The sequence below is a fragment of the Oratosquilla oratoria genome, chromosome 14 (assembly GCF_046742065.1).
Source record: "Oratosquilla oratoria isolate Oo_2021 chromosome 14, ASM4674206v1, whole genome shotgun sequence".
In the NCBI taxonomy this organism is placed as follows: domain Eukaryota; kingdom Metazoa; phylum Arthropoda; class Malacostraca; order Stomatopoda; family Squillidae; genus Oratosquilla; species Oratosquilla oratoria.
The window spans coordinates 23,898,473-23,924,307 of record NC_134790.1 but is presented as its reverse complement, the minus strand read 5'-3'; the positions used below and the strand labels follow the sequence as shown (position 1 = coordinate 23,924,307).

General features: G+C 42.2%; 1 protein-coding gene and 1 long non-coding RNA gene across 3 annotated transcripts in view; one reads left to right on the top strand and one right to left on the bottom strand.

The window, feature by feature from the left end:
• The window catches only part of LOC143032791 (protein CDV3 homolog), a 28,982-nt gene extending 13,566 nt beyond the window's left edge, over nt 1–15,416 (top strand). For both annotated transcript variants that reach the window (XM_076197838.1, XM_076197837.1), the window contains exons 5-6: nt 2,221–2,329; nt 14,542–15,416. In XM_076197838.1, coding sequence (XP_076053953.1) covers nt 2,221–2,329; nt 14,542–14,665 — 233 coding nt within the window. In that variant the 3' untranslated portion in view covers nt 14,666–15,416. The remainder of the gene's footprint in view (nt 1–2,220; nt 2,330–14,541) is intronic.
• LOC143032799 (uncharacterized) overlaps nt 1–25,835 on the bottom strand; it is a 438,832-nt gene that overhangs the window by 203,372 nt on the left and 209,625 nt on the right. The window lies entirely within an intron of this gene.

Here is a 25,835-nt window from a genome sequence, read left to right as displayed (position 1 = left end):
TTAAAGAAAAATGGAGAAAATTGGGAGGTGAGCCAGTTGGTTGCTGACAACACGTGCACTTGTTGCAGGATGAGAGAAAGGATTAAGGGAGTGACAGTTTGGGAAGGTATGCAAAAGGAAAAAGTTGAATGTAAATGGGGGTAAAAGTCAGGTGATGAGATGTACAAAGTTAGAGGGTGGCAGTGAGTTGGAAGTAAGTCTAAAAGTAGAGAGGTTGGAGGAAGTGGAGAGCTTTAGGTACTTGGGGTCACATGTTGCAGGAAAGGGAGGAGTAGAGGTGGAGTTAAATTGTAGATTGAAAGAAGCAAGTAAATACCTTGGGGGATTATGAGAAATAAGCAACTGGGAATGGATGTAAAGAGGAGATTGTATGAAGGGGTGATTGTGCCGATGCCATTGTATGGAGCAGAGACTTAGAATTCAAGAGAGGAAAAGTTGAAATATGTTTAATGTCTAAGAAGTATGGTAGGGGTCACTATGTTGGATAGAGTGAGAAACAAGGAGGTGAGGAGGAGAGTGGGAGTGGAAAAGGAGATGGCAGAGAGAGCTAATGAAAGATTATATTACTGGGATGGTTTGGACACATGGAAAGAATGAGTGATGAAAGAGTATAAAAAGAGGTGTGGAAGGCAGAGCTGAGGGGATGACTGAAGATTAGATGGATAGATGGGGTGAAAGGTGCTTGGCAAGAGGGGAATGTCTGTTGAGGAAGGAAGGGAGAATGCAGGAGATAGGGATGAGTGGAGAATGACTGTGTATGGATGATACTGTTATGCAAGGAAGGGGGGTAGGGGATGCTTATGTGTGAATGATATTTTGGTGTAGCCTGAAGGGATTTCTCCCCGTCTTGTCTTTTTCTGCATGAGGAGATAGAGGTGGGGTTACTGATATAGTGAAACAGCCTTGCTGTGGATGTACTGTATCTTGCTGCATTGCATATGACCCAGGGCATTTGGCGAATGCAGGGATAACCCATCATCCATGAGGAGTTGAGATAGGAGGTATGGAGGGTGTGGTGGAAGGGAGTGAAATGGGTGGGAATAGGTACTTGCCTCTGACTTGGCCACCTCCCATATAAGGGGGAAAAAGCTCTCGGTAATAGATAGACCTGGGAGCCATGATGATGGTTTAGAACAGTTGACAAATGTTTTGTTTACCTCAAACAGGCAGCAAACCAAAGACAAGTATGACACAAATTTAGTCCTGTGTAAGGCCACCTTTATTGTTCATACCACATTATGAGTGACCATGTTGGGGGGTGGCTCCCCAGAACTGGTTAGGTTGGGAGAGGCTGTGTTTAGCTCACCTTTTCTAGCCCCAGCCCCGTATGGGGTGAACAGAGAGGATCCTAAATACTGTAGGACTGCTTGGTTGTGTAGGTCTCCATACAGGGCAACCACTGGGCCTGCACTGCCTGCCATGTGGATTGTAACTAGGTGCTTCCAGAGATCATCATCTTGCCCCACCATCATGCACCATTGCCATAAGACTTATGATTGTTAGTTGGAATCATAGTTGTTAGTAGTAAGAGAGATAATTATGAAATACACTGTCAGTCTCAGTCATTGCCTCACTTTTGGCATCTCCCAGGTGGGAGCATGCTTTGAGCAGCACTACTTGGAGTTGATGGGGCAGTAGTTTGTCCTCCTTTTTCAGGTTTTCAATCCCCCAAGGCTCACTTTGTGATCCTGTTGTCTGTAGGGCAATGAGATGAAGGGTTGTATGACCTCAAAGTATAATTTATGGCAGGTGCAGGATAACTGAAAGAGTTAAACTTCATTTGTGTGAGAAAAGAGGTGAAGGTGAAGCATCTATGATTGGTATAGCAGAGATTAAGAACAGAAATGAGGATTAGTGAGAGTCTGAAAATGATATTTAGTTGTGAGTAGAGATTGATCTCCAACCATAAAAGAATCTGACTGATCTGTAGAGATGTCACAAGTCTCAGAAGAGTCAACTACATACAGTATAACTGCAGCCACTACCCAAGTATGAGGACAGACAAAATTAGCAAATTTAAAGCTGAATTTCACCAATGGAAGCACAAAGGCAGGACCCCATGAGTAGCTCAAAACCTGAATGTTATAGCCACAAATATGCATACATGCACACAATTATGTGGACTCAAAAAGTGGGTCATCACAAATAATCATGTATGTTTTCAATATTTAACATTGTGTAGAGCCCTACTTGATTTTTTCACATCTTTGTGTTTTACAGCTGCACGGCGTAATCGTCAAGCTCCAGACATCACAAATGAGATGGCCTTCCCCTCACTTTCCGATGCACAGGCAGCCAATCCCATGGGGGCCTGGGGCAAGAAAAAGTCGTAAGTATTTTGTTTATTTTATTTATTTAATTTTTCTCTCTCTATCTCTCTCTCTAGTATCAGAAGTTTGATAATGTACCATACTCATGAAAAAATTACTAAGTCTTGCAAAAATATTAAACATTCATCTTGTTAAGCTTCTGACCTGGACCAAATTGTCTCCTTTGTACTCAAATTTACACATACAGTAAACCCAATATTTAACTAACAATTTTCTTTTATAATGTAACCTTTAAAGCTATCAAACATTTGTTTTAATTTACTAACTTTAAAAACTGCAATGTTTTCAAAATTATTGAACACTTGCCTTGTTTTATGAACATACATAGAGCAAGCGCTTTTTCCCCCTTACAAAGGAGGTAGCCGAAGTCAAAAGGCATAATTCCACTCCCACCCATTCCACCCCCATTCACACTCCCTCCCTCCCTCTAATCTTGGCTCCTCCTCGATGAGAGGTCATCCCAACATCTCGTCCATCACCTTTGCTCAGAAGCCATGCAGCAAGGCTGCTTCATTTAACCTCTTCAATATGAGTCAAATTCTCGCACGTAGCATTGGATGCCTGGTATACAATGATTCAATAATACATCACAATGCTCGTATTACATACATACATATACCAAGGCTTTTTCCCCCTTACAAGGGAGGTAGCCATAAAGAAAAAGGCATAAAATCATTCCCACCCATTCCATCCCTAAATACACTACACTCCACCCTCCCTCCCATCCCTCCCATCTTAGCACTTCCTGGATGACGGGTCATCCCTGCACCTTGTCCACTACCCTGGGTCAGAGGCAGTGTCGCAAGTCACAGCACATCCATAGCAAGGCCGCTTCATTAAATCGGCAACCCCCCTCTCCGTCCCCCCATGCTCGTATTATAAAATGTAAAGTCAATACTGATTTACTTGTTCTCTTTCACTTTGAGTAATAATAAACACAGAAAACACAATCAAACCAGTTCACAGAATTCAGGGATCACTCAGCTACAGCTACAAAATAAATATAATCAGGACACTGGTGCCAGCATCCTCATTTACCCACTTGCACCTCGTGACACCAGCGTAGGTGTTATTATATAAAAGAAGTTAATGGGTGACCCCCTCAACTGTTCCCTCACATAGTACCATTGAAGACAGAGAGAAATCCCTTCAGTCTGTGTTGTAATATCATTCACGCATAATCACTCCCTGACACCACCCCATCCCCCATGTTTCTGTCCCATACAGTGCTGTCAACACAATCACCCCTTCGTACAATCTTCTCAGCATCCATTCCCAAATGTCTATTTCTCATTATACTTACTCGCTGTTGAGGAAGGACGGGAGAGGACAGAAGATGGGGTGAATGGAGAAGGGTTGTGTATGGATGATGCTGGAATACATGAGAGGGAGTGTGTGGGAGATTGGGGGTGAGGGAGTATGCACGAGGGGATGGGGTTGCTCAATTAATGAAGCAACCTTGCTGTGGATGTGCAGTGTCTTGCAACCCTGCTTCTGACCCAGGGCAGTGGACAAGATGCAGGAATGATCTGACATCCAGGAGGTGCCAAGATAAGAGGGTGGAGGGGATGGAATAGGTGGGAGTGGTTTCTATGCCTTTTTCTTTTGGCTACCTCCCATGTAAGGGAGAAAAAAGCCTTTGGTATATGATTGTACTTACTTGCTTCTCACAATATGTTCTACCTCCACTCCCTTGTCCTCCACATGGAACCCCAAGTATCTACATACATACATATACCAAACAGCACATCCACAGCAAGGCCGCTTCATTAAATCGGCGACCCCCCTCTCCGTCCCCCCATTGCATAAAAAGGAGAAGACGGTGACAAATCCCTTCGGGCTGGGTCAAATTTTGCTCACACATACTACCTCACCCCCCATCCCCCTGCCCATTCCACCTCATGCATCACTACACCATCCATACACAACCATTCTCCATTCACCCCTGTCTTCTGGCCTCTCCCTTCCTTCCTCAACAGACATTCCCCTCTTCCCCAAAGCCCCCTTCACCCCATCCATCCACCTCATCCTAGGACGTCCCCTCATGTTCACTCCCTCCACATCTGCCTTCCACACCTCTTTTACTAGTCTTTCTTCACTCATTCTTTCCATGTGTCCAAACCATCCTAATACTTTCATCAACCCTATTTCCCAACTCCCTTTCCACCCCTGTTCTCCTCCTCACCTCCTCATTTCTCACTCTATCTAGCCTAGTAACCCCCATCATACTTCTCAGACACCTCATCTTGAACACATTCAAACTCCTTCTCTCTTCCTCTCTTATGTTCTATGTTTCCAAGTATCTAAAATTATCTATTTCCTCCACTCTCTCCTTTAACCACTTCATTATGAGTCAAATTCTCACATGCAGTATTGGCTGCCATGTATATGATTCATCACACGACTTTCACTATAAAATATAAAGTCACTGCTGTATTACTTCTCTTTTCCTTTGAGTAATAATAAGCACAAATAACTATCAAACCAGTTCACAGAATCCAGGGGTAACTCGTGTACAACTATAAAGATACTACTGAAGAGGATTGTAATTAGTAATCAAAATATATAGTTTCGCTTACTCAACTCTTTCGTCCAACTGTGGTGTTAGTTGTGATTTACAAATGTGTTACTACATTTCTCACCATTGATATATATATATATATATATATATATAAAGGCGACAAAAAACAGGACCAGGGATGGGATTAGGAGTCCTGCTACCTGTAGTCCCAAAGGGGACATTCCTAAAAAATAGGTAAAGGCATAAGAGGGTCTGGGAGTTTTCCAACCAGCACCCTAAGGTTTGGGTTTTTTAATGTGCGTGGATGTGGTACAGATGAGAGTAAAAGGGAAGAAATAGGCAGAATGTTTGTGAGAAGAAAGATGGATGTGCTGGCTTTGAGTGAAACTAAAATGAAAGGCAGGGGCGTGTGTGAGTTTGGGAGTGTAGTTGGAAGGTACTCAGGAGTGAAGAGGGGACGTGGGAGAGAAGGGGTGGCTATACTAGTAAGTGAAACGAAAGGAAAGCATGTAGTGGAGTGGAAGGAGGTTTCTTCAAGATGATGTGGATAAAGGCGAAGCTGGGAAGGGAGATGTGGGTTTTTGTAAGTGTGTATGGGCCTGGTAGTGAGAAGAGCATAGAGGAAAGGAGGCTTTTTAGGTAGATTTAAATGAGTGCATAGAGGGATTAGGGAGAAATGTCACTGTAATTGTATTGGGAGACCTTAATGGTAGGGCAGGTAACGAACCAATAGACGGTATGATTGGGAAGTATGGAGTTCCAGGTAAAAATCGTAGTGGAGAATTGATGGTGGAGATGTGTCTTGAAAGAGAGTTGATGATAGCAAATACAGTATTTAGGAAGAAAGTCAAGCAGAAGTACACATGGGAGAGGGTGGTGGATGGAAAGGTGGCAGATAGAGCGTTAATGGACTATATAGTGGTGACCAGGAGTATGGTAGGAAGAGTTAAGGATGTACGTGTTCTAAGTGGAGAGAGGGTGGGAATATCAGATCATTTTCTGGTGGAAGTAAATTGAGAGTGGAGAAAGAGGAAAAGGGCAGAAGGTAGGGAGGTACTTAGAGTGAACTGCTTGAATGAGAAAGAAAAGGAGGAGTATAAGAAGCTGAGAGAGGAGTGGAAGGTAGTGAAGGATAGAGTAGAACTAGGAGTGGAGGAGGAATGGGGATGGTTCAAGGAGGAAGTCATAAGGTGTGCAAGGAGGGCGGGAGGAAATAGAAGGAATGGTAGTGAGTGGTGGGATGAGGAAGCAAAAAAGGGTGTAGAAGAGAAGAAACAGGCTTTCATAGATTGGCTACAAATTAAGACAAGGGAATCATATGAGAGGTACAAAGTAAAGAGGAATGAAATTAAGCATAAGATATAGGAAGCAAAGAGGAGAGCAGATGTGAAATGGGGTAAGAGTATGAAAGTAATAAAAAGATGTTTTGGAAAAAAATTAAAAGAGGAAGAGGAGGTGAAACAAGTATAGAAGAAAAAGTAAAAGGTGCAGATGGAGAGATGATAATGAAAGAGAAGGCAGTGAGAGGAAGGTAGGCAGAGTATTTTAGGGAGTTGCTAAATGTGAAGGAGGATAGGGAGGGAAAGGTAATTGTAGTGGGAAGCACTAAGAAAATGAGAGTGATGAGTAAGGAAAATTGAGGAGAAATAGGGAAAGATGAAGTGAGAGCAGGTAAGGCACCTGGGTTGGATGGATGCCATGCAGAATGTCTGAAGGGGGTATAGTTATGGTGTACTGGCTGGTGTGGTTATTTAATGTTTGTTTAAGAGAGGGTAGAGTGCCACAGGACTGGAGGAGTGCCTGTATCATTCCGCTTTACAAGAGAAAGGGGGACAAGTGTGGGTGTAGTTAGGAAGATTTTTGTGTTAAGACAGATATGTTAGAAAGCTATAGGAAATGGTAAAGATGTTTTTTGGGCTTTTATGGGTTTGGAAAAGGCTTTCAACAGGATAGACAGGAAGGCACTGTGGGAAGTACTGCAGATATATGGGATAGGAGGAAAGCTGTTAAGAGCAGTCAGGAGTTTTTACGAGAGTAGTAGAGATGGTTAAAGAAAATGGAGAAAAGTGGGAGGTGAGCCAGCTGTTGTTTGCGGACGACACTGCGCTTGTGGCAGGATCAGAGGAAGTATTGAGGAAGTTGGTGACAGAGTTTGGGAGAGTGTGTGATAGAAGAAAGCTGAAGATAAATGTGGGTAAAAGTAAGGTGATGAGATGTACAAGGGGTGAAAGTGGCAGTAGTCTGGAAGTGAGCTTAAGGGAGAGCGACTGGAGGAAGTGGATAGTTTTAGATACTTGGGTGCAAATGTGGCAGGAAAAGGTGGAGGTAGAATGTAGATTGAGAGAAGCGAGTAAATGCCTTGGTGGATTAAAAAGTGTAATGAGGAATAGACATTTGGGAATGGATGCTAAGAGAAGACTATATGAAGGAGTGATTGTGCCAACAGCACTGTATGGAGCAGAAACATGGAACATAAGAGAGGAAGAGAGAAGGAGATTGAATGTGTTCGAGATGAGATGTCTGAGAAGTATGATGGGGGTTACTAGGCTGGATAGAGTGAGAAATGAGGAGGTGAAGAGGAGAACAGGGGTGGAAAGGGGTTGGGAGATAGGGTTGATGAAAGAGTATTAGGATGGTTTGGACACATGGAAAGAATGAGTGAAGAAAGACTAGTAAAAGAGGTATGGAAGGCAGATTTGGAGGGAGTGAACATGAGGGGACATCCTTGGATGAGGTGGATGGATGGGTTGAAGGGGGCTTTGGGGAAGAGGGGAATGTCTGTTGAGGAAGGACGGGAGAGGAGAGAAGACAGGGGTGAATGGAGAATGGTTGTATATGGATGATGATGTGATGCATGAGGTGGAATGGGCGGGGATGGGGGGTGAGGTAGTATGTGTGAGCAAAATTTGACGCAGCCCGAAGGTATATCTTCTGTCTTCTCCTTTATGCATGGGGAGACGGAGAGGTGGGGTCACCGATTTAATGAAGCGGCCTTGCTGTGGATGTGCTGTGTCTTGCGACACTGCTTCTGACCCAGGGCAGTGGACAAGGTGCAGGGATGACCCGTCATCCAGGAGGTGCTAAGATGAGAAGGAGGGTGGAGGGGTGTGGAGTGTATTCAGGGATGGAGTGGGTGGGAATGATTTTATGCCTTTTCCTTTTTGGCTACCTCCCTTGTAAAGGGGAAAAAGCCTTGGGATATGTATGTAGTAGAGCTTGTGTTAGGATTAGAAATGGAGAGAGTGAATGGTTTGAGGTAAAAGTGGGACTTCATCAGGGATGTGTTATATTACCCTGGCTGTTCAATATATACATAGATGGGGTGGTGCAAGAGGTGAATGCAAAGGTAGTGGGTAGGGGGCTGGAGATGGTTAACGAAAATGGAGAAAAGTGAGAAATAAGCCAGTTGTTTGCTGACGACACTGCGCTTGTAGCAGGATCAGAGGAGTGATTGAGAAAGTTAGTGACAGAGTTTGAGAAGGTGTGTGAAAGAAGGAAGCTGAAGATAAATATGGACAGAAACGAAGTGGTGAGATGTACAAGGGGAGAGAGTGGCAGCAGGCAGGAAGTGAGCACTAGGGGAGAGACTGGAGGAAGTGGATAGTTTTAGATATTTGGGTGCAAATTTGGCAGGAAAGGGAGGAATGGGGGTGGAGGTAGAATGTAGATTGAGAGAAGCAAGTAAATGCCTTGGTGGATTAAAATGTGTAATGAGAAATAGACATCTGGAATGGATGCTAAGAGGAGGTTATATGAAGGAGTGATTGTGCCAACAGCACTGTACTGGGCAGAAACATGGAATATAAGAGAGGAAGAGAGAAGGAATTTGAATGTGTTTGAGATGAAATGTCTGAGAAGTATGATAGGGGTTACTAGGCTAGATAGTGAGAAATGAGAAGGTGAGGAGGAGAACAGGGGTAGAAAGGGAGTTGGGAGATATGGTTGATGAAAGAGTATTAGGATGGTTGGGACACATGGAAAGAATGAGTGAAGAAAGATTAGTAAAAGAGGTGTGGAAGGAGTGAATATGAGGGGTCATCCTAGGATGAGATGTATGGATGGGGTAAAAGGGGCATTACAAAAGAGAGGAATGTCTGTTGAGGAAGGATGGGAGAGGACAGAAGATAGGGGTGAATGGAGAAGGGTTGTGTATAGATGATGCTGTGATGCATGAGGGGGAGTGGTGGGGGATGGGGGGTGAGGAAGTAAGTATGAGAAATTTGCGCAGCCCAAGGGGATTTCTCCCCGTCTTCTCCTTTTATTCATGAGGGAACGGAGGGGGGGGGGGAGTCGACGAATTAATGAAGCAGCCTTGCTGTGGATGTGCTGTGTCTTGCGACACTGCCTTTAACCCAGGGCAGTGGAGAGGATGCAGCGATGACCCATCATCCAGGAGGTGCCAAGATGAGAGGGAGGGTGGAGGGGAGTAGAATATGTAGGGAATGGAATGGGTGGGAGTGGTTTCTATGCCTTTTTCTTTTTGGCTACCCCACGTGTAAGGGGGAAAAGCCTTTGGTATATGTATGTATGTATGATATATCATCAAGACTGCTGCCGGCATCATCTTGTACCCACTCGCACCTCATGACACATAGGCATCATCGTACTGAAGTGGTTAATGCTTACTTCCAATTTGCTCTCATCCTTTCCCCTTGTACATCTCATCACCTTGCTTTTACCCACATTTACTTTAAACTTTTTCCTCTCACACACTTTCCTAAACTCTATCACTAACTTCATTGGTGACATGACACATCCCTGGGAAAGTCCTATCTTTACCTCGAACCACACAATCTCCATTTGTAATTCTAACAGAGGCTCTATCACTTTTGTAAAAGCTCTTGACTGCCCTTAACAGCTTTCCTCTGTTCCCGTATGTAAAACCTCCTGCTGTTCCCTCCTGTCTACCCTGTCATAAGTCTTTTTCAGATCTATAAAGGGCCAAAAAACATCCTTGCCTTTTGCTAAGGCTTTCTCATGTGTCTGTCTTCCACAAAAATTTTATTCACACAACCCCTACCTTTCCTAAACCCCCTTCTGTTCCTCTCCTAATCCTCTCAATCAAAACCCACCCATAAGTCTTCCCATATGAACAAACTAGGTCATAAAATGCAGGATAGTTGGCTGACACGCAGTCAACCCAAGCTTAAACATGTTGGGTAGATATAGGTGGAGCATACCTGGTCTGTTGTCACACAACACCAATCCCTACCAATGCCACTCTGCAGCAACTTGTTACCACATCTTGCAGTGTACACTACACTGCACTGTACTTTACATACATATACATACATACATACATATACCATGGCTTTTTCCCCCTTTCAAGGGAGGTAGCCAAAAAGGGAAAGGCATAAAAACACTCCCACCCATTTCATCCCTAAATACACTCCACACCCCTCCCACCCTCCCTCTCATCTGAGCACCTCCTGGATGACGGGTCATCCCTGCACCCTGCCCACTGCCCTGGGTCAGAAGCAGTGTCGCAAGACACAGCACATCCACAGCAAGGCCGCTTCATTTAATCGGCGACCCCCCCCTCTCCGTCCCCCCTTGCATATAAGGAGAGGACGGGGAGAAATCCCTTCGGGCTGCGTCAAAATTTACTCACACATACTACCCCACCCCCCCTGCCCATTCCTCCTCATGCAATCATGGAGGAGAAATAAGGAAGGATGAGGTGAAGGCAGTTGTTAAGATGATGAAAGCAGGTAAGGCACCTGGTCTGGATGGATGCCATGCAGAATGTCTGAAAAAGGGAGGTTCAGTGATGGTGGACTGGTTGGTGAGGTTATTTAATGTTTGCTGGAGAGAGGGTAGAGTACCGGAGGACTGGAGAAGTGCCTGTATAGTTCCTCTTTACAAGGGAAAAGGGGACAAGTGTGAATGTAGTAGTTTCAGAGGGATTAGCCTGTTAAGTGTAGTAGGGAAGGCTTATGGGAGGATCTTGATTGAGAGGATTAGGAGAGGAACAGAAGGAGTAATTGGTGAGGAACAGTGTGGATTTAGGACAGGTAGAGGTTGTGTAGATCAGATCTTTGTGGTAAGACAGATATGTGTGAAAGCTATAGGAAAGGGGAAGGATGTTTTTTGGGCTTTTATGGATCTGGAAAAGGCTTATGATAGGGTAGACAGAAAGGCACTGTGGGAGGTTATGCAGATTTATGGGATAGGAGGAAAGCTTTTGGGAGCTGTCAAGAGTTTTTATGAGAGTAGTAGAGCTTGTGTCAGGATAAGAAATGGAGAGAGTGAGTGGTTTGAAGTAAAGGTGGGACTTCGTCAAGGATGCGTTATGTTGCCCTGGCTGTTCAACTTATACATGGATGGTGTGGTGCGAGAGGTGAATGCTAGGGTAGTGGGTCAGGGATTGGAGATGGTTAAAGAAAATGGAGAAAAGTGGGAGGTGAGCCAGCTGTTGTTTGCTGACGACACTGCGCTTGTGGCAGGGTCGGAGGAGGGATTGAGGAAGCTGGTGGCAGATGTACAGTAGACTGGAAGTGAACATTAAGGGAGAGCGACTGGAGGAAGTGGATAGTTTTAGATACTTGGGTGCAAGTGTAGCAGGAAAAGGTGGAGTGAAGGTGGAGGTAGAATGTAGATTGAGAGAAGCGAGTAAATGCCTTGGTGGATTAAAGAGTGTAATGAGGAATAGACATTTAGGAATGGATGCGAAGAGGAGACTGTATGAAGGAGTGATTGTGCCAACAGCACTGTATGGGGCAGAAACGTGGAACATAAGAGAAGAAGAGAGAAGGAGTTTGAATGTGTTTGAGATGAGGTGTCTGAGAAGTATGGTGGGGGTTACTAGGCTGGATAGAATGAGAAATGAGGAGGTGAGGAGGAGAACAGGGGTGAAAAAGGAGCTGGGAGATAGGGTTGATGAAAGAATATTAGGATGGTTTGGACACATGGAAAGAATGAGTGAAGAAAGACTAGTAAAAGAGGTATGGAAGGCAGATGTGGAGGGAGTGAACATGAGGGGACGTCCTAGGATGAGGTGGATGGATGGGGTGAAGGGGGCTTTGGGGAAGAGGGGAATGTCTGTTGAGGAAGGAAGGGAAAGGACGGAAGACAGAGGTGAGCGGAGAATGGTTGTATATGGATGACATACATATACCAAGGCTTTTTCCTCCTTACATGGGAGGTAGCCAAAAAGAAAAAGGCATAAAAACCATTCCCACCCAATCCATCCCTAAATATACTCCACTCCCCTCTACCCTCCCTCTTATCTTGGCACCTCCTGGATGACGGGTCACCCCTGCACCTTGTCCACTGCCCTGAGTCAGAGGCAGTGTCGCAAGACAGCACGTCCACTGCAAGCCCGCTTCATTAAATCAGTGACCGTCCCCCCATGCAGAAAAGGTGAAGACTGGGAGAAATCCCTTCAGGCTGCATCAAATTTCTCACACATACTACCTCACTGTACTTAACTGTACAATAAAAGACAGGAACAATTGTTATTAACTCCTGTGAACATAAGAAGGGAAGGATTTAAATGTGTTTGAGATGAAATGCCTGAGAAGTAGGGTAGGGGTTATTAGGCTGGATAGAGTGAGAAACAAGGAGGTAAGGAGGAGAGCGAGGGTGGAGAGGGAGTTGGGAGATGGGGTTAATGAAAGAGTATTGGGATGGTTTGGACACATGGAAAGAATGAGTGAAGAAAGATTAATAAAAGGTGTGGAAGGAGTGTACATGAGGGAGTGACCAATGATGAGATGGGTGGATAGGGTGAAAGGGGCATTGGGAAATGGGGAATGTCTGTTGAGGAAGGGAGAAAACAAGAGGGGTAAGTGGAAAAGGGTTGTGTATGGATAATGCTGTGATGCATGGAAGGGAGGGAGTGAAGGAGTATGTGTGAATGATATTTTGACACAGCCTGAAGGGATTTCCCCTGTCTTCTCTTTTTCTGTAGAGGGGACGGAGAAGGGGCTTGTCAGTTAAATTAGGCGGCCTTGCTTTGAGTGTGCTGTGTGTTGCTACATTGCTTCTGACCCAGGGCAGTGGGCAAGGTGCAGGGATGACCTGTCATCCAGGAGCCAAGATGGAGGGAGTATGTGGGGATGGAATAAGTAGGAGTGGATTTCGTGCCTTTGTTTTTGACTACCTCCCTTGTAAGGGGGAAAAAGCTGTTGGTATATGTATGTATGTGAATATAACATGCAACATGAAGTTGGGAAAGACAAGATGATGTGTATGACCAAATGACTCCCCATCAATAATGAATGGTGTTTGTAAAAAAAAATATTGGGATGGTTTGGACACATGGAAATAATGGGTGAAGAAAGATTAATAAAAGAGGTGTGTGGAAGGAGTGAACATGAGGGGGCAACCAAGGATGAGATGGATGGGGTAAAAGGGGCATTGGGGGAAGAGGGTAATGTCTGTTGAGGAAGGATGGGAGAAGGCAGAAGATGGGGTGAATGGAGAAGGGTTATGTATGGATGATGCTGTGATGCATGGAAGGGAGTGAGTTGGGGATGAGGGAGTATGTGTGAATGATATTTTGACACAGCCTGAAGGGGTTTCTCCCTGTCTTTTCTTTTTCTGCATGTGGGGACAGAGAGGGTGGGTCGCCGATTAAATGAAGTGGCCTTGGTGTGGATATGCCGTGTCTTGTTACAATGCTTCTGACCCAAGGCAGTGGGAAAGATGCAGGGATGATCTGTTATCCAAGAGGAGCCAAAATAAGAGGGAGGGAGGTGGGTGAATGGGAGTGGAATATGTGGGAATTGAATAGGTGGAAGTGGATTTTATGCCTTTGTTTTTTGCCTACCTCTTTTGTAAGGGGGAAAAAGCTGTTGGTATATGTATGTATGTTTGTAAAATGTCTTGATTAACAATCTCTGGATATAGTGAAATTTTGTCTTTAGTGACCCACTTTCCCCCATGTGTGTCCATTATGTCGAGTGTTGACCATATATATTATGTCCCCATATGTCTATATTCCAAGGGCTTTTTCCCCCTTATAGGGGAGGTAGCCAAGTCAAAAGGCACACACACTCTCCCACCCATTCCACTCCATTCCTTGTACTGGGGAATTGGCTGCATATTATTGTGTAGTATAAATTGCTCAGTAGCATGCAGCTGATACTTTAGGGACCACATAGGGCACCCCAACAGACCAGAGCTACACATCCAGAGAAATGATACTATTACTTCTGTGACTGACCCTCCATTATGCTGTTCCCTCTTAAAACGGTCTTGTATCACTTCTTTGAGTATGTATTTCCATTTTTTGCCTCTGTTCCCTGTGGTAGGGAGAAGGAATTATACCATGTTGTTTCCCCTGTGGATCATAAAAGGCGGCTAAAGTGAGACAGTAATGGGACTAGGTATTCTGCTCTTTGTAACTCTCTCCTATCAGAAGTCAAAACTAAAGAGGATATGGGAGGAAATATCCAACCAGAACCCTAAGATTTGGGTCTTTTGTCATACATACATACATACATATATATAACAATGGCTATATCCTCCTTACAAGGGAGGTAGCCAAAAAACAAAGGCATAAAATCCACTCCCACCCATTCCATCCCCACATACACCTCTCCCATTCACCACCCCTCCCGTCCTCTTAAATTGGCTCCTCCTAACAGTAGGATTTTCAGGATGCAGGAGATTTTTTTCAATTTTTTCTTGTTTGGTTTGCAATACTAGTTGGTATTTCTCACATTTATCTCTCTCTTTTTATAGGTCTGATGACCGCGGTGGCTTTGAAAATGTGAAGCACGGTTCTACTAGAACGTCCCATGAAGGATTTTCAGGCCCCCGGCTGAGTGTGACCAACCGATTTGATGCACTTAGTGATAATAGTTGAAATGCTAGTAATCAGTAGGTGTCCAAATTTAGGAAGGTCGCTAATTTACCCCATTGGATTAGGGTTCGTGTTAAATACAGTTTAAAGAAGACTTGTATGAATCTTTTTGTTTAATTCAAAGAAGGAATTTGGAATGGAAAGTAACATATTTTGTGGACAGATTATGATTTTTTTGTTTAATCTCATATATATTTTTTGTATAGTTGAGACGAGAGGTGAATTCTTTCTAGAAGTGAAATGGTTAAAGTTTAGACATCCCAGGAAATTGTGATTTAATTACTAATTATTGGTACAGAAGATGGTGTATAGTTGAAAATATATATTGTTTTATAACATACAGCTTAGGTCTGTTTTGTATTTGCCAGATTGCTAAGGGACCGATACATTTGAATGTATAACATGCAAGCTGTTGTAACATGACTTGTGACAATCTGGTAGCAATGCCTAGACGTCCCATGGGGCCCCTGAGGGTGGGAGGGGGAGGGAGAGGGGGGAGGGGGAGCAACTAGGAGACAGTTTGCTAATAACCATGACTTTGTAAGGAAAGGAGATCTACTTAGCAGTGCATTGTTGCTCATCTGTCACTCTTGTTAACGAATGTCATAGCCGGTTACATTCTTAACTTCATGAATTTGTTTCTCCCTAATTCGTTTTGTTTTCCCCCTTTTTTTTTTATTGATTTTTTTTTACTCATCCATCCATGAAACCATGTAATATGAGCCATACATGTAATAAAGGGTTATGAATGCTCGAGCAGCACTTAAATGCCCAGGGGGTGATGCTGAATGCTACTTAGTAACTCATTTGTAGGTGTTGGAGTCCTTTTTTTCCTAGGATTAATAGATACTGTCACTGTTCCTGTAGAGAACATTGACAGGAGAATGAAATTAATGGAAGGTATTTGATCTTTCATGGCAGAGCTCAAGCCCAGGACTGGATTAACATGTCTATGTCTTCCTCTTGCTAAGACATTGGTTTATATTCTTTCAAAAAAAGAAAAAGTTACTGCTCATTTTTATATTTGGAACGATGTATTATGTGCTCAACTGGCTTTTATTATTTTGCACCTTGGTAAATTGAATGTACTTTGTTCATCGTATTTGTTCTGCTTGATTGCAAAGCTCCCTGTACCTGCGGGTAACCCTGCTGACATGTCCAAAACATTGATGGTGCTCTGGGAAAGGGAATGAATGACTTGCAAATTTTGTCATTATCCTCGATATTTCAGGGTGAAATGTTAGGACATATTTTTAACGGCAGAAAGGTCGCTGGATTGCTGATATAGGGGAGAGGGAATGGACCCTGTTTGGGTATTCGTTTATTTCCCCAAATGTCATTTGAAAACAGTGGGTGCCTACAACTGTGGCATATAATTTTTTTAAGTCATAAATTGTTTGTGGTAAGGGCATAGATCTATTGTTTACCCTTCATGATGAAAATCACTTCTTTGATACCAAGAACTATTGGGAAAATGAAGAACTATTGGGATGTGCCAAGGAGTGCATTATATAACAGGACTGAAGAAAATATGGTTTGCAAAGCACTGTATGCTCTGTGGTTGTGTTATGTGATTGAGAGTATCCTTGGCAATCAAAAGTAGAATGAGATTGAGTATGGAAATACCAGTGGATTTCATTTGCTTCCCATTCCAGAGTGGTGATGGGTATTAGATATATCACTTACCTTTATTTATGCCCAGCCTTTCCATCGCATTAACTGTGAAGCAAGGTGGACTAGACCAGTGAGAGGAGCATCACCTTACCCCCTTTAACTTGTTCTCATCACCCTTATTCCTTTTACTTCATCATGTTTAAACCACATGAAGATTGTACCACCACCTAGATACCTAGATACTATTCTGTTTTGAAGAAATTGCCAAATACACCTCCAGGTTGCTCTGCAAGAACAAATGTGTAGTAGCAAGATTTTTTTTTTGTGATTTTTGAAAGCCGTACACTCCTATCAAGAAAGTAACTGCTAAGTGTGAATTATTTAGATTAACCATATAACGAGTTACTTGAAACTTTCCCTAAGTTGTTCTAACAATAACTTAATTCTTCCTATTACTAACACAAGCCTGATGAGGGCAGGAGATGATCTCTGGAAGCCCAAAGTCACAAACCTTGTGGATGTTGTGTACTGAAGGTAGGAAGACAACACAGCTTGATTGCACCCCAACATGACTAAGGAACCCATTTAAGGATCTATTTTGCTCACCCTACTTGGTGCCCTAAACATTATTCTTCCCAGTCCCACTTGACTTGGGAGCTACCCCCCCCAGCAAGGTCACCCAAAGTGTGGTAGAAATAATGAACTACAGGAACAACAAGGAAGGAGCAAGAGCCTCCTTAAATAAACAAGACTCTTATATACCCCACCCAGCTCAGTGCCATTTCCCCCATCAAGGGGAGTCAGGTCTTCCAGATCTACTTTCCAGGAGAAAGACTAACTGTTGCCTTTCCACCTCCTTGTGGTGCCCCTTGGAATTGACTCCCACAAGGGAAGTCAGCTGAGTGTAAGGTAGTATCTGATGCTGACAATGTTCTTTGTCAATAATTTCCTCCAACTGTTTTACAAAAAAAAAAAAAAAAATCCTTTTGCTCCAGGAGGAGCCAAGAAAAGAGGGAGGGATAGTGAATGGGAGTGGAGTAAGTGGGGATGAAATAAATGGGAGTGGATTTATGCCTTTGACTTTGGCTACCTCCATTGTAAGGAGGAAAAAGCCCTTGATATATGTATGTATTACTAACCCCCCATGAGTTGGGGGGTGGGGTGCTGATTGGATGAAGTTGCTTTCTCTTGATGTACTGTATCTTGCTACATTGCTTCCGACCCAGGGCAGTGGTCAGGATGCAGAAGGGCCAAGAAGGGAGGGAGGAAGGAAGGGGTGGTGGGAGGGGATTATCCCTTTTGACTTTTGCTACCTCCCTTGTAAGGGGAAAAAAGTCCTTGGTGTATGTATTAACACACCCTGACTTCTAGAAGGAAGCCTTGTTGTTGGTTTGGGTCACTGTGTACTAGCCCAGGTCTGATATTAGTCCTTGTACCTGTGCTGTCCTAACATATTCTCATGGCTCTTTTTCTTATAACCACAATTTTGAGAGACAAGATTAGATAGTCTCATTGAGGGAGGTTTACTGATGAAATGCACATGCATCACTGCAAACCATTCATCATTTCTTTTTCTTCTTCTAACCATGCCATCCCATTCTCCTAAAGTATTGCATGTGGTTATTGCATCAGAACTTACCTCACCCTCTTGCATCATAGGTACCCCTTTTGTTTTCTACTAACAGAGGAAGTAGTCATTTAGAACAAGTCAGAGGCTTGCAGGATGACCCAGATATCTTCAGGATGCAAGATATCTCTTCCCACCCCTTCCACTCAGGTTGGCTCCAAGAACCCATTACCTGGTCTCGGGAACAGGCCTAGAAACATTCATTCCAATCTAATTTCCCTCTAACTTTTTTGTATCTCTATTTTATTGACATTAGGAGGTTAGTACTCCAGCACTTGCCTTCCCACACATTCTCCATCTAGCCAGTGACATTGTAGCTAACTAAGGCTCCAACAGTCTATAGAGGTACAAGGTGTGCAAAACCAACCGTGGCCAGTGGATGTAGGGAAAACTACAAAGCCTGATGGGATCTCAAGGAAGTTCATCTACGTAGTATACCTGCATCTTTTATTTTAAGCACGGAAAGTAATAATGCATCAAAACCATCCCTGTTGGACACCCATCCTAGACAGTTTATTTCACAAACACCACCAACTGAATTCGACAAAAAAAACTACACCAGCTTCATACTATTCAAACATCAATAGCAACCTACCACCTATACCACATAAAACATCCATATAAAAACATACATAGATTACTAAATGAGCCTTTCAGAACAGGCTGCCAAACTCATTACTCAAATAACTCCCAGACAAAGACCTACTGGAAAAAAATCCGACAAAGATATGGACCAAAAGGTCTCCTGTCGATATGCTCCGCCTTTGTAATCCTTTGTAATCCTTTGTAAACACTCCTGACAAGAACCACACTGCACTCAGGACACCATCCAGCATTATAATGGTACCAACACAGTATAAGCCTGACCACAGATTCAGGCTGCCCCTAATGCAATCACCACACGGACACAAGATTTCATACCACAATCCCTAGACATCAACACATCTTCCCCAAGTGATTCATAGTCCCACTTGGAGCCTGTTGCTGGTCAACTGAAGGCCACAGGTCTTCTGCAAGAAAGACCAAGTGCAATGGATTGATTGAATGATCATCTCCGCATGCCCATATGCACGGGGTCCCCCCATCCTGGAAGCATTGTGTCTCAAGGTTTTGGAACAGACCATCCATTCTTCTGATTCACATGCTTTACCTAGCATGAGAAATTTGACTCCTAGGACAAGCCATTCAACAATGAAAATGTGCAACAGACAGCAAAGCCACACCTACACTATGTGGCTAGTCACTCGTACTCACCTTAACCACTGAGATGACAACATCTCGCTCCAGTGCCACGAGAGAAAAGTCTATAAGGCACAAAATTGCAATATGACAGAGACAGAAATCACAAGCTGTTAGAAGGATAAGATTATTTTAAGAAATAAGAGGAAATATTTTAAGTAAATACAAGATGGTAAACTAGCTATCACTGTTAGCATGTATAAATCTGCCCCTCGGAACCTGTTTTATATTTGTAGCCTATGCTCGCATACTGGCAATGGGTGAAATATAAAGTATAAAGTTATTACTGAATTAATGGGAAATGAAGTAATCTCAAAAGTGAGAAAGTAGAACCTGTGTTGCTTATGACAAATTTTGTCATTCCAAAAAATGTATGAGCAATATTGGAGAGATGATGACAAAGGCATGAGTGGGATTTCTGAACATGGTGGAAATTATAAAAAAAAAAAAAAAAAAAAAGCTATGCAGCAGTGGTATGATCCCCGAGTGCCTGAAAAAACAAAAGGCAGCAACACTGCCTAGCAAATAGAATAAAAATAATCACCGTTCAGTGCTTCAAAGTTTGGAAAAAACTAAGTCATTACTATTCCCCTTGAGCAAGAGGATGAAATGTATATAAATGTGTAGTCAACATTGCCTGTAGATCAGTACATGTGCTTTAAGCTTTCATCCAGAAGGGTAAAAGCTGATTATAAGCCATGGCCATAATGAAATATACATGCGCGCACGCGCCAATATAAGGGAGTGTATCAATTTATCATCATTGGTATTATTTATGACACATTTTGGTTGCCTTGGTCAGGAACGATTGACATGACACGGTCAGTCCGTAAGTGACGCATACTTAGTACCGATGTTCAGTAGGCCAGCAACAAGTATATATCAATTGGCACCAGTGCAACAATTGAATTAGTATTATAATCTGTTGTTATTATTTGCTTTAATATAGCAAAGCATAGTAATAGAAGGGGGTGGAGAATGTATATGGATGATACTGTGGTGCGTGGAGGGTGAAGGATACGTGTGAATATTTTGACGCAGGACGAAGGTATTTCTCCCGTCTTTTCTGTACGAGGGGTCACTGATTAAATGAAGCGGCCTTACTGTAGATATGCCGTCTTGCTGCATTTCTTCTGACTCAGGGGAGTAGGCGAGATGCAGAGATGACCCGTCATCCAGGAGGAGCCAAGAAAAGAGGGAGGGATAGTGAGTGGGAGTGGAGTATGTGGGGATGAAATGCGTGGGAGTGAATTTATACCTTTGACTTTGGCTACCTCCCTTGTAAGGGGGAAAAAGCCCTTGGTATATGTATGTATTATTATTATCCTTCTTTCAACTCTAATACGATAATTTCCACAATGCCTTGAAGTTACCGTACGAACATTCATTTCTTTAGACTTCGTTATCATGAAATCAGAAAATCTCGTTGCGCTGCCGAGCACCACGCAGTTGTCGGAGGCAAAGCAGCAGCTGTGCTTATTCTGGACACTTGAGTCATATGCACTCCCTGCAATCAATACACGCCGCCACAGCACATAAAATGCTCATGCACACACATCATGCGTGGTAATTGGAAAATAAAAAAGCCAGGACCTATACGTCCATATCTATATATTACAATTGTATTAACATACACGCATGAATGGCTAAGTATAATAACATTGGAGTGTGACGGGAATACGAGCGTTGCTCATTTCCTGTATAATACAAATAGAAATAAAAATGAAATATGAAGACAGTTTGGTTATCAAGTCATGGGAAACAAAATGTTAATATGAAACTAGAGGAACACGACAGAATGGAAAATGGTGAAATTCTCTGATTATTTTTTTACTATTGCATAATAAAATAGACGTGACAGTTTCAGAATGGAAAGAAAATCGTATAATTCAGGGGTGGATGAAGGGAATAGTAATTGCAAAATGCTTGAACAATTACATCCATAATTCTGTGAGAGAACATGCCTGACCAGACTGAAGGGGTGGTTGGGTTAGTTCAGGACACAAGCAAGGTACTCAACAGGTTTTCAAAGATTGCAACTGAGGAAGAACGAAAGATAAAAAGAGGAGTCAGGTTCATTTACTAGGCCAAGAATAGCAACCATATATATATATATATATATATATATATTTTTTTGTTTCTATTATTAATTCAAAAAAATATCAAAAGAGAACTCAGCAGTTGGCAGTACAAGAAAAAATACAGTGTGTCTGACTTGTATCTTGTCGACCATGTTAGACTAAAAATGCCAATAAGTTTTGACCTACGCAGTTTGAAAACCCGGCATTAAAGATGAAATGGAAGATGGGGTGATTGTAATCGTGAAAAAATATAAATAATTGTGATAAACGGGTAAACAAATTTCGATAATGTGGTACCGAATGAAGGTAAGGCTGATATAAGAATTGGAATTAAAGGGATAGATTAAAGAAAATTCATGGTAGCGTGCACTTCACCCCATCCTCCACTCACCCTAGACAGGATATGGAATTAAACTGAATATTAATATTTCTAATCTGACATTTCTTTCCTCCTAAGGGATAGAAGGAATGCAATCCTAATGGGAGACTTTAATAACAAAGAGGTGAGTTAGGAAATATGGGAAAGGTGTGATAAAAAAAAATCCAAGAGTAATACTTTTGTTAGATACTGTACTGCACAACGCAATGACCCTGTAGTTTAAAGATGTGGTGTGAGTAAGAGGAGGCTATAGTCCTGCTAGAGTGATTCTGCCACTAACTAAAAGGGGGCGAGGAGGAGGAGCTTGTGCCAAGGGGTGCGAGACTGCGACAAGTGCACCTTTGCCCTTTGCACTTGGACTTGGGTTAATAAATAGTGTCAAGAAACAGAAAAGTGTGGGACCAGGAAGATGCGAGACCCCACACAGTTATGGCTACACCACCAGCATATTAGCTAAAGAAATTTGGTGTTTTTGGTTCATTGAAGTATGTACTCTTGCGAAAGAGTGATCACGCAGTGGTTGAATTCTAGTTGGTAGAATGAGATATAAAGAAAATAATGCAAGATAGAAACAATTTTGGGACGATTTTTTTTAGAAGTAGATTGTGCGGAATTCATGAATATTAACGAAATTGAGGATTGGAAAATGTAAATCCAACTCGGGTGTACCAAGGGTTAGTGGAAAGAAAATTCGGTTAAAAGATTGGTTTAATAACAAATGTGCGACAGCAAAACTTAACAAACAAACAAAAAAGGCTTATTTTACATGTCAAAACATTATAGATGAGTAAAAAGGATGTAGCATGGGAACATAGGAGAAAGGAAACAATAGAGGAGTACAAACGAACTTCAATAGAAAGAGAGGAAGTTTGAAAAGGTAGTATTGGTGATTGTAGATATAAACCTACACCGTTCTACAGGTTTGTTGGCGAGTTAATGTATGAAAAGATCTATCAAAATGCATCAACACAGACTGAAACTATGAACAGAAATTTCCATTCAGTTTTCGTCGGAGGAACTTATTTCATAGAGGAGAGAGATGCAGACAGTAATGTCGGGGTCGACGCAATAAATTTGGAAGTGGAGGTACACAATCAATTAGGATCATTAGATGTGAAGAAAGCTTTAAGGCCCTAAGAGACCCTCACTTGGATACTTAAGAGATACGGGGAACAATTGGCGGACAAGATTTATAAGCTGATTATGTGTCCATTGAAGGTAGGGATATTTCCAAAGGACCAGAAATGGTTAACAGGGTACCAATTCATACAGGAAGTAAGGGTAAAACACTGGTTTACTGAATAATGTCCCTGGCCAGTACGATAGTTAAATTGTGTTAAGGGATTATGAAACACATAAAAGTAAAATATATAAATTGAAGAGATGATAATTTTGGCAGACGATTAGTTCGGTTTTGATGGTGTTTACGAACCTCTTTAAATCTTATTCGAGAGCATTTAGTGTGCTGCAATGCAGCTGGCCGTATGGGTCAAAGCATTGCTACTTGTGGCGGAAGTCAAGGTGACAACAGTTTGAACTCTGCCACAAGTGAGTGGGACCAAGGACATGATCCATCAAATTCCCGGCTACAAGTTCTGCGTAGCACCACTTTGACGGATCATATTGCAGGATTTAGAGATAAGCTCTGTGAATTGATGAAGAATTTCTGAATGACTGGTGTACGAGAGCATTAGCAAAAGATAACATTTCAGGGTGAAATGATCGACGTAATTGACATAAAGGATGATACGATACGGAACATTTACATGTTTCCAGACGATGCTGAAATCATGATAAGAATCTAAGATGAAGACTGCAAATTGTTGCAACAAAGACCGGAAGAATCCCGAGTCTGTGCCCCATTGGGGATCACAAACGGAAAACTTTATTCAGTGGATGGCGATGTGACTCAGTGTTAAATTGATCTCTAAGAGGCTGGAGAACAGCAACACATAAGTACGGGGTACACGAGAAAACAGGTTGAAGACCTCTGTTCTAGACAGTATATGAACCAAGATCTAAGAGTATATTTAGACCTTGATATGAACGTTATGTTCACCAATATGGAAACGTATGTATGAACATTGCTATCGTCTACAAAAGAATTTATTGACTGTACTGTGAATTTTGACGAATAAAGCTTTGCTCAAATACTTTCTTTTAACATCCTGTATCTGTGTTAATGTTCCTTTTCCTATATTTCGATTTTATCGTCTGTCTTCTAAAGGTAATTTGGCCTTTCCGAATAGTTCCCTCTATTCTATATATATATATTTTTACTCATCCTCTGCATGCATAAAACTGTCAGAAGAGTCAGTTATTTCCAAGTGCATCTGAGTGAGATTAGGCAAAATCAATTTTATAAAAATAAGCCCACATTGATTCTGTAACCAATTGAGTGTGACATATTTTCCGGGAAAGTAACGCAAGACATCACACCTGGATGGAGTGACGAAACCAAACGTTTCTCCTTGCGTAAAAAGCGCGTGAAATGCCGACTCAGAATCCCTACGGACGTTCTCAAAAGAAACAGCGAACGGTCAGATCGGTAACATTAAACGTTTCCATTCTTAGAGAGAAAGAAGAGGGTATCAGAGTTGGCGAAAATGCGGAAAATGGAAATTTTCGGGAGGTGTAAGACTCAAGGTGACGGCGAGAGAACAGTGCACGACGATTACAAGTTGATATACAATGGTGAAGAGGATGGCAGGTATGGTGTGGCATTAATGCTAGAACCCGACAGAATAGGAAGAGTGGATGGTATAAGACAAAGAGGAGGAAGAATGATCAACATTTGTCTTGTACAAGCTTATGTGGCTCAAAGTGGAAGGCCAGTAGAGAAGGAAAATGCCTATGAAGAGATACAAGAGATGATAGAAGAGACAAAACACAAAGAAAACCTGACAATAATGGATGACTGGAATGGACATTTGGGAAGGGAGATAGTTATGAAGTTGTTGGAACTCCCATGGTAATTGTGACAAACGGTGATGGTAAGAGTATTAGATATCTGCCTGTTAAACAATGCTGCCATTTTGAACACTATATCAACATCAGGAAGCGCACTAGTGGTCATGGTATGGAGGAAGCCAGGAGGAGCTGAGAAATACAAGAAGACGGTAAGAAAGTTGTTACAAACAAGAAGAAATATCTAAATATGTCATAACTATACCATCTGTATCAGCAGACTCGAACAAACCAAACAAAAACAGAAAACAACACGAGGTAGAATGAGGGTCAACTTAGAAAATCTAAAGGAAGAAAATTGCATAACAGAGAGGAGCACCATGCAAGAGCACAGGGAGAGGAGCAAATCGCATACCTGTCAAGTCTTACTTTTTTTTTCTGCGTAAGTCTTACATAATTTCTATGATTTTCAAGTCTGACGGCGTAAGTTGAAAATCTTACACTTTTTTCCGCATGCGATGTGTTTTTAATGTGCTGCTTGTTTTGAACAATCTGAAATAAATTCCCCTTTTCAAGTGTTATATTACATGACACAGTATGAACACCAGGTGTTCATACTGTCATGTGTTTACATTGTGTTTTCATTCTGCATTAAATATTGAATGACAATTTTTTTTTCTTATGGTTTAATTACCGTTTTATACACAAATTTATGGTCTCTAACGCAAAATCTTACGGCAAGACGCCACAGTAGCTTGACAGGTAAGTCAGTACTAGTGGGTGACAGAGAAACGCCAATACAGATATGCACCGACACGCTGAGTACAATAATGATAAATGGAACGAAGATCAAACAAACACCATGATGGACTTTAGAGTTTACAGAGGTCTTCAATAGAAAAATGCGGGCTTTCTGGAGACGGATGATAAAACAACCAAATGATAGGGTTGTATACATATGCAGAGTCAAACAACCGAAAGTATTAAAAGGGATGCAAGAGTGAAGCTTGGGAAAAATAGGGACTTAAAAAAGATATGAATGGAACAAAAAAAGTTGTTGTTCAGCATGGCTAAAAATTACAGAAGAGAAGAGACAGGAACAACATATACAATCAACGATGAATATGGAATGCTGCTAGTAGAGGAAGAACAGATTGCAAATTAAAATCCATGTGAACAAGTTGTATAGACACGGTAAAGGAAACATGGACAGGAATAAAAGCTTCACCTCCAGTCCATGTTTCCTTTACCGTGTCTATACAGATTGCAAATTGTTGGAGTGAATGATTTGAACTGTTGTCAAACGTAGTGAAGATGGAGTATGAT